A 10,034-nucleotide genomic window follows, 5' to 3' on the forward strand; every position below is an offset into this window, starting at 1 on the left:
GAGTAGAGAGAGAGAGAGAGAGAGAGAGAGAGAGAGGCAAATATGAGCTAGCCTCAATCAAATATGGTTTATACTGTGGATATAGGTACTGTGTTTCATATTAATAAACTTCTTAGTCTGGATTTACAGACATATCAGTAGAAATTTGCTTTAAACATTGAGAGAAAATGATACGTTTTGAACTCAATCAAACAATTAAGCTTCCCTAAGAGCATGTCTATAATAAATGTTTAAAATGAAGACACGAAAGCACATTGGAAATTGTGTTTTGATGATAAGACATTTGACTTAATAAGCAAATCAAACAATTAAGCTTCCCAAATCCGTATAAAAAAAAACTAAGCTTCCCAAATCAATGTTCGCTGCTGATACACAGGACATTGAAAACTGATTACTATGTGCAAAACATCTAAAAACAAACCTCAATGGGTAGACTAAAGCATATAGTTCCTCTTAGACAGGGATTCTGATGCATACCTCAACGAAAAGTTATCAACAAGACACAAATTAGATACATATAGTTCATGCAAAGATCTATGTGACATTTCAGAAGGAGGATATATATACAAAAGCCGCTTCAACCAGATTGTTAGTATGATAGTTTGATTTTCATGTCATTCCATAAGCTCGAGGATCTTGCGCATAAGATAGGATACAACTAAACTGATTGTGAATAATAATGAAGAACATAGGCCAAGAAATAAACTAATTAAATACATCAAACAATATTGGAAATATATTCTTAGCAACTTGTCCCAGAATTGAGAAACTAAAAAAAGAAGCAACCTCGCTTCAAAAAAAAGAGAAAAGAACAAAAGAACAAATCAAACAAGCAAGCAACCTAAGAGGATAACAAAGTAAACGAATAAAAATATCAATAGCATATATGCATAAAGTTATACGAACATTTCCAATGTCAACAACAATCAATATCACACAAACAGATACTTTTTCTATCAACTTACTTGCCCAACAGCAGAAACTCCCTTGTCTGTCCTACCACATCTTGAGTAATGTGATTCCTTCTTATCACCGATTAAAAGTCTTGTCTTCTCAAGAGCTTTGAAAATTTCAGACTGCACATTATTCATTGTACAATAAGCTCATCCACCTTAGCTAATTAGGCGTCCTAATGCATATTCAAGACACATGCTTATGTTCATTTATATTGCTTTTGAAGTTATGACTAGTGCAGAGTTGCTTACATTCGACACAAATTAATAACTTTATGTGAGAAACCAATACCTCAACAGTTGGATCCATCTGTGCCTCTGCAGCAAAGCCATAGAACCTGTAAGACAGCACATATTGTAAAAAAGGCCTCAATAGCCCATATATTTAAAAAAGTACATTAACCTTTGGGGGAGTGAAATTTGCACTGCCTAGTTACAGATGACACCTACTTTCATTTTTATATTATATTCTTATCTTTTTATTGGTTGAGTCAACAACTTATCCTGGTTCCTCAACTCTTATAAAATGGAAAAGATGGCGTCCTTAAGGCTAACTGGTCCAGTGAGGTTAATTGGAAGCAGGCAACAACGAAGCCAAGGGAATCTTTATCGGGGGATTAGATTTCTTTTTTTTATTATTTCTTTTTTTATTTGGAGGGGTTTGAACATTAAAGGGGAAGATTGGCGTAAATTGGGGTCGCTTGAGGAGAAGCGGAGACAATCTATGGCTTGCTGGGGTGGGTTGTTTGGAGATTGATTGATGACTAGGTTACATAGCTCACTAGTTGGCAGTTTGGCTCTGCCTTAGCAGCAGGACGGTGATGAGTGGGATTTGGGAGTTGGAGGAAGAAATAATCTGGGGAATTTTGGTTTTCAGGGGAGAGGATTGTCATTGTGGAAGTCAAGAGAAGGATTAAGGAGTAAAACAAAAACAAAAAATCCCAAAAAAAGAAAGGTCCCTAACCTTCTGCCAAAATACATGACTTTCAAAGCAACATATCTCTTGCTGTGGTGATTCATGATCCTTGTGTCATAACCTGATTCCAGGACGTATAATTAAAATATGAATAAACACCTTCATCAGCCATCACTCAGCAGAGTAGCACGCTTCAAAATGTGAACTTTCCTAAAGGAAGTAGACTGTTGACTTTGAATTGTAATAATTTGGAGTATAAAAGAGAGAAGCAACATACTCATTGTGTAAGGAGTCTCCAGATAGCTATTAGAAAGAACAATAAACAATAATAATAATAATAATAATAATAATAAGTGAGATAGGGAGAGAGAGAGAGACCAAACTAATTAAACAAAGATGTTTTCAATTATGAATTATCAACCGGAATCTTGTTTTGGCAAATTATAAGAAATCTCTGAAATTTTTTTCTTGTTCCTATTTCTTTTCCCAAAAAGAAAAAAAAAGAAAAAAAAAAGTGAATTAAAGTAAATACCCGGAAACTTCTCTTTAACTTTCTCCCTGATGGTCTTCTTATTTTGAAAGCTCAATTTCCCGCTTTTCTCATCTGCATTGTCAGAACTTACAGAAGAGTCTTCATTCTTGTCCTGTTTCAGGATTGCAACATACTTATCTTCGTTAAGCAAAAATAAAAACAAATCAAAAGGTTGTTGAAATATAATTGTCACATTACAGACATTTGGTAAATACAATGTTCTAAAAAACGCTAGGTGATAGTCGGGCGGACAGCCGGTGACTAGTGCCTAGGCGGGTTAATCGGGGGATTAATCGGTTTTCTAGCTCTCTAGACGGAAACGGTGAAGCACCGCCTAGCGCCTAGGCAGGGATTAACCGGCTCTAGGCGGGGATTTTTAGAACATTGGGTAAATAAGCCAAAGCAAGTTGAATACAATTTAATTAGTGACGATCAAAAGTAGAAAGTTTAATCTTCAGTCTGTAATTAACAATTTGTTGACAATAGTCATCACAAGTACCAGAAAATATACAGATTCTGAAGATAACCAAAAGCAACCAAATAGAAAGCACGCTTTTTTTTTCTTATTAAGGAACTAATAAAACTTATTTATTTTTTGGGTTAAAGTAGAAAGGGTTTATTCATTTTGAGTTATGTTTTCATCTAACAGAGTTTGTCCATTTCACTCCCTCACTTATTCATTTGTATGCCTTACATGTTTTCTTTGTAGTGAATTCTAGTTATGTTTCCATTGACAATTCCATACTCCAAAGGGGCTCTGCAGGATTAAGATGCACTGGATGTTTTATAGTGGATACATCAAGGACCAGAACTAGATTAACAAATCACTTAAAACATATTTATCAACCATATATTCAAGTGTGATATGTCATACAACATTGCATGTTTAATTAAAAAATATATATATATATATCGGTCATAAATTTATTTTCTTGTTTATATCTGAAACAGTAAATAATATAAAATCAAAATAGCAAACCTGATGGCAGCGACAAACTGCGAGTTGTGATGACAACTTGGCATTTAATGCCTCTAATTCCTGGATGTCATTTAAAAATAGTAATCAGAATAATGCAGTACATAATATAACACTACAAGAAATTTGGGACTATATTATAGAATGCAAAAGACAATTTATAAGTTCTGCAAGAAACAAACACTGAGAGTGAGGCATTGTGGTGATTGCTTAGAATGGCACAACAAAACCAAACAAAACCAAGAAAACCAAGAGAACCAAACACAGATAGTAATGTGGTTCGAAAGTTGCCTACGTCAATGGTGCAGCAACAATTTATCTTCCAGTAATGGGTACACAATCTTGCCTAGCCTCTAAATGAAAACTTGATAAAACTAGAAAGAATTAAATAAAAAAAGAAAAAAAAACAAGGTAACGAAGCCAAGTAATACTGTACTATAAAAAATAAGTTCATCCATTTATTATCCAGAATACAAACAACAGATTGTCCTTAATCATGAATTACATGCATTTCACTAATGCAATCTTAGGCTATATCTTTTCATTTTCTTTTGTTGTCATGTTCGATTTAAGTGTCATGTAGTTATGTCTTTTAGAATTCCTGCAAGCATCAGTTATATGGTTATTAATAATGCATGTAAGGTCCTAATAAAAAAAGGCTACTTTGTAAGCTTTCAAGCAGAAGTGGTAAAAGAAATCAGTTGAGATTTTCTGCTCGTGTGTGAGTCATTGGTTAACTTGTCGAGATTCCGAGACATCTTTGGTATGACACTGGAATTCTTTCTGAGAGTGATCCCTGAAAACTCCACCCAAGTGAAACTAGTAGTTTATATTCCTTTCCAGATCTTATATCATCTGTCCCTACTCCCTAACAATAACAACCTCTTTTCTTCTCTTCTCTTCTGCCCATACTCAATTTCTCCCTGCAATGGACTACAAGACTTTCTCTCTCTGCACTTCTAAGCAAGAGCAGTATTCTAAGCCAAACTGCCTTACTCAAACATCAGTGTTTCCCAATTCACTCATGGGAGTGGAATTCCCTAGCTCTCCCATTGGAGTGCTCCACCAAGTACCAGCTGCTTTCCCCAGGCGCTGATTCTATGATCCCCACACCTCATTACATAGTCATGCCTGTTACCTTTCTTAACCAACTAGCCAACGAGCCTTACAGGTAATCTTTTGACAATTAGTATTAGGAGTAGTTTATTCCTTCCTTACCGGCACCAAAATGGGCTTGCCCTCCAACTAGCATCCCTGTAAGGCTATCAAAAGTAACCGTATTAGCATCCCTCCTTGTCAGAGAAGAAATCATGACTTCAGATAAGTGTTTAGTTATCTGAGTCTTTAGTAATATTAGGTCAATTTCTCATTAACAGGTAATAGGTCCAACTCCAACTAGCGATCATAGTGATAACAAAATCTTCCCATGCCTCCCTGAGAGTAGTGCTGACCTAGTTGACTGCTGATTTCAAACTTTTCAGCTCTTGATCCTCATCTACTCGGGTGGCAAGTGAGTCAAGTCGTGTTGTGTCATCTGTCATGTGTTTTTTCATATCATGTCAACTGGAAAGCCAACATGTTAACCAACGGCATCATATGGCATGACTCACGTAAGAGGGATCCTACAATTCTCTAAACCTCCACATATCGTACAAAACCTTTATCCTTTTTCTTGTTCTCTTCCCATTCATCTTTAATGTTAAGGGTGTAGCTCCCGCATCGAGGCCTAAAACTCACTAGCCAAACCCTAAACTCAAAACCCAGAAACTCTACTGGATAACCAAATCAACCATAAATTGTCGTAACGTTTTGGAAATACTTGCTAAGCTCACAATCTAGCAATTCGCCCACACACACTAATTAGTGTAAAACTCCGATAACATCTCCAGGGATGGGATGGTCTTCTAGTAAAAGATATCAGCTATTAGACCTTAATAAATACGATACGATTGCTTTGTGCTATACAACTAGCTACCCCATTCATCGCAATTTTGTTCACTTTAACTACAATGCCCAATTTTACGATTTCGAAATGGAACTGAACATAATATGAGAGCTGGACATAATCAAAACTGAATCAACAGTTGAGAGAGAGAGAGAGAGAGAGAGAGAGAGAGAGAGAGTGAGTTATAAAGAAAGTGGAAGCGGCCAAAGCAATTGACAACGAAGTATGTGATTGGAAAGAGAGACAGAACCTGAACTCTGTGGCGGAGGGAGTCGACGAGGGAGTCCATGCTCCTGCTTTTGGTCGTTTCTAATTTCCAGCGGGAACCAAAACGACGGCCTGCGCTCTACTTACGGCGACTCCCTGTGTCTACTTTCAAATCAAAATAGGGTGTCATTAGCACCACCTTTAAAATATGTGAATAAAGTAAAATTCAACTTTTTTCTTTTTAATTATGAACATCTCGAAATTATTTAGTTTTATCATTTAACCTTTAATTATTTAGAATATATTTTGATGTTTTGTGTCGACATATGTGACAGATACCGGATTTGGATGATTTTTTAGCCTCATGTCAAACTAGATTTCGAGACAAAAAAAACAAAAGTCAAATCTCATTCTAATGACAATAAGATTTTTGATCCCAATTGAACGATTAGCTTATTTATGCCCAAATATACAAATTTTTATTAAATTCATAATAAAATAATATTTTTGAGACATTTTTAACCTTGTGTCTTATACACATTTAAAGAGAGAAAATGGAAGAGAGAGAGGACTTTGCTGGAGCCTTGCCGGACTCCGGTGACTAGTCACCGGACTTCGGTCATCGGTTGCCGGATTCCGGTCATTGGTCACCGGTTGCCGGAATTTCTTTGGTCCCCGGTTATTGACCCCTAGTAACTCAAATTTTCTTCAGTCGCTAGATTTCGGTCACCAGTAACTCGATTACTGACCCCCAATAACCAGTTACTGACCCCCAATAATCAACCTATTTCAGCTTAATGTAATACAAAAGAAGATTTACTAGAAAATAATCGAATTACTGATCCTAATAATCGAGTTACTGACCCTAATATCCTTTAGTTTTCAGTTACTGACACCCAATAATCACTTAGTTTTTAGTTACTGACACCTAATAACCAGTTACTAACCCTTAATATTCAGGTTACAAACCTCAAATAATAATTTACTGACTCTAATAATCACTTAACAATCCTCAATAATCACTTACTAACCCCAATATTCAAATGTAAGGATCAAAAAAAAAAAAACTACTAACTAACTTGGTCATGCTCTGGGCACCCATGTTTCTTCTCTGGGCACCCACCTTCCCCAACGGCAAGCACACCGGCTCCTCCACCGAACCCGGCGCACCTCACTCTGCATAACAAGCCCGGATCCGGCGCACCTCACCTCATTCCACCAAACCTGGCGCACCTCACCTCACGCCGGCAAGCAATGCCTTCCCCAGCCACAATCCAACCCGGATCGAACTCTAGCCAAGTTGAGCTCACTAATATCTACACCATCTCGTCGTCGCCGGCTTGGCGCAGATCAGAGTCGCTCCAGGATCAGATAGGAGATCTGGTGCGGTGGAGGAAGGACTAGACGGCGTCGCAGGCGGAGGAGATCTAGTGCGGCATCGCAGGCGGAGGAGATCTGGTGTGGTGCGTTGGAGGCGAGGTGATAAGGTCTAGGTTGATGAGAGAGAGAGAGAGAGAGAGAGAGGCATGATCGGGTAAATGAGAGAGAGGAGAGATAAGGTTTGATATTTATGAAGGATAATATTGTCTTTTTATTAAGATTTGTGTAAATGGGCATTGAAAAACGATTTTCATTGGAATGGGCTAGAAGCTCTTAAAATTAGTACTAAATAAGCATTTTCCCTTATTTAATGTGTAGAAGAACAAACATTGATAATCTTGGATCTCCAGGTTTTATTCATGCGTAGATAAGATGGAACATATATTGCAAATCGGTCAATGGAGTTTGTTCTTCTCATAAAATTAGTTGCAAATTGGTAAATGGTATATTTGGGTTAGTGATGCTGAGGTTATTAGGGCTCATTGAATGGATTCAAACGACTCAAAATGTGTGAGCAAAAATAATTCAATAATCCTATCCAACAATCATTTTCATCATATTCTTATGTCATGTATAGACAACCATCCCTTTTGAGGAATGCACGCAATTTGGGCGGAATAAGATCGGGTGGGCTAAGCCCCTCCTTTTTCCTCTTCGCTTGATTCATCATCTCCTCTTCTCGTTCAGAAGATTCTTCATCAACTTCTTCTTCAAGTTGGTCTTATGTATAAATTGTTTCAATTCTCGCATCCAAGGGTTTTTTTTTTTTCCCTTTGGAATTTCACATAAGTATAGAATTATAAAGGTAAATACGCTTGACCAATTAGATTGAAGTCGAAGCGAACACTAAATTACTTGATTTTATTACATGTTTTAATTCTCTCATCCGATGGTCAATTTCATGTTTCCCAATGGAGTTGTTATTTGAGAAATGTAATGTATAGGTATAAGATAATCATTGTAACTACGATTGATTAAATGCATAAATTTGATCAAAAGAAAATTTTAAAGGTTTTCTAAAGAAATAGAGTGATTGTAATACATAGATCTTGAATTTTATCGAGAACAATCAATATAGATGTTTCTTTGCTGTTAGTTTCACCTTATTAAACCAAAATATCATCACCTTCATTCATTTTTTTTTTTGAGATATATCATATATTCATCTATGAAACCAAGTTTTTGTTGTGAACTTATTTTGCATTCATACGAAACCAAGTATCAATTTCATACCTAAAGAATAACTTAATGTGTAGTTATTTTTTTAGAATGAAATCTTAATCTATAACTTTGAACATGCATGTATTGTCCGTGGAAGTAATATGAGTTTTTTTAGGGATGTGAAATCCACACACCTTAAAATGAAATCCACACCCTCTTTCTTTATTTGGTAACTTAAATTTTGTCTTTAATGACTTAAACTTTGTATTTTTGTGAATGTGTTAACCAGAGAAAGATGATTTGCGTAAGTATAACAGGTTGTCCAAGTTTTCTTATCGATTTTTTATCTAAGCTTTCGTAAACAACATCTTATTTTCGGCTCTTGACCTATAGACATCAACTTGCAGTTAAAAAACAAAAATATTCTTATTTCTTTTTTTCCATGAAAAAATTTAAAAATCTCTTATTTCTTCAAAAATTTATAGAAAATAACAAAGAAAAAATAATAATTTAAGAAGAAATTTTACCAATGGTACCCCATATAACATATATTCATCACTATGATATATGGCATTTCAAAACTATAATATTGGTACCCCGCACATGTAAAGCTGACATAAATTAGATACCTTATGTCTATAACACTGTCAAGTCGATTGCTACAAAAGTTGTTTCATAGGCAATTACGTCTTTTAATTTTTCTCGGCTTTTTCCCTCTCTCCCTCTACCTCTGCCGCACACAGCCACACCTGAGCACATGTTCTCATCTATATATCTCCTTAATCAGACACAAAATTGCTGCAAAGTGAACCTTCCTCTTCTTGTTTTTCATTGTTTTCTTATTGTACTTGCATTAGTTCTCCAATAATTAAAACTCCCCCAAAGTTCAGAATCTAGATTCTAACTAGCCACAAAACTTAATTTGTTGTTTCTCCAGTAAACAATTCTCAATTTTCCAATCTCTATTCCAGGTTTCCGACCCAACCTGATGGAGAACTCGACCCAAGAATCCCCTCTGCTAGAACTCATTGACTCTGTCAGAGATTGATGTTTAGGTTTGTAATTAAGAAAAGTAGCTGCAGAAGAAGCACAAGTAGCAAAATCTGTGAATCCAAATGTTGAAATAAATTCATGCCACCCATTTTAATGGGGCATGGGGTTCACTAAAATACAAAAGAAAGGCATACTCTGGGTCTTTGGCTATCGAATCTCGTCAGACCGCCGGAAGATCCATTACTCTTAGAAGAGAGTGACAGCAAAACGGCCTCCATCGTCAAAGAAAATTGTATCAACCAAGGAGACGAAAATACCTCTTTAAAAGTAGAGAGTTAACGCCGTCATTGACAGTAAATATTAAAAGTGATTTCTGTTCCATTGTTTGAGTACCAATATGATAGTTTTTAAATATGGTGTGCTGACCTGATGAATGGCATTTATTTGAGGTATGGTTTGTAAAATTTATATTTGCCGACCATTTTTATTTGCATATCAAAGTGTCCACCATCTTAATCTATTGACACATGTATTTTTAAATTGTTTAACTTTATTTTTGATAATAAAATGGATATGTGTCAATACATTAAGAGGGTGAGCACTTTGGTGGACAAATAAAGATGGTCGGTAAATTTGTATGTGCATGTGGTATGTCCTTCTAGAAAAAAAGTATATATATAAATTTTGCGTATTTAGAACCACTCCTGTGTTTGCGGCAATATGCAGTGTTGAATTCGGACCCTCACGCCTCTCCCGGGCTTTTGTTTATTTCCCGTTTTGAAAGGGCAGAATGAGAGGCCGTTGGATCTTCTTCCTCATCCTTCGCTTCCAACGGCTTTTAACTCCTACAATTTTGTAACTACCCCTCTTGACATTGTCTTCTTTTCTCACTCGAACCCTTCAACCCGACTCAACAAGCTCTCCCACATCTCAAGCAAATACCAGACCCCCTTCCATTCTCTCTCTCTCTC

The 10,034-nt window shown here is 36.2% G+C and overlaps 1 protein-coding gene across 1 annotated transcript in view; it reads right to left on the minus strand.

Moving 5' to 3' along the window:
• Nucleotides 1-5,694, minus strand: part of LOC101303470 (tRNA pseudouridine(38/39) synthase-like) — an 11,446-nt gene extending 5,752 nt beyond the window's left edge. The window contains exons 1-6 of the mRNA XM_004290416.1: nucleotides 5,573-5,694; nucleotides 3,381-3,440; nucleotides 2,402-2,513; nucleotides 1,918-1,990; nucleotides 1,246-1,291; nucleotides 962-1,076 (exon numbers count right to left, since the gene is read on the minus strand). Coding sequence (XP_004290464.1) covers nucleotides 962-1,076; nucleotides 1,246-1,291; nucleotides 1,918-1,990; nucleotides 2,402-2,513; nucleotides 3,381-3,440; nucleotides 5,573-5,611 — 445 coding nt within the window. The 5' untranslated portion in view covers nucleotides 5,612-5,694. The remainder of the gene's footprint in view (nucleotides 1-961; nucleotides 1,077-1,245; nucleotides 1,292-1,917; nucleotides 1,991-2,401; nucleotides 2,514-3,380; nucleotides 3,441-5,572) is intronic.
• Nucleotides 5,695-10,034: the final 4,340 nt, after the last annotated feature.

Source organism: Fragaria vesca, linkage group LG2 (genome assembly GCF_000184155.1).
Source record: "Fragaria vesca subsp. vesca linkage group LG2, FraVesHawaii_1.0, whole genome shotgun sequence".
Lineage (NCBI taxonomy): Eukaryota > Viridiplantae > Streptophyta > Magnoliopsida > Rosales > Rosaceae > Fragaria > Fragaria vesca.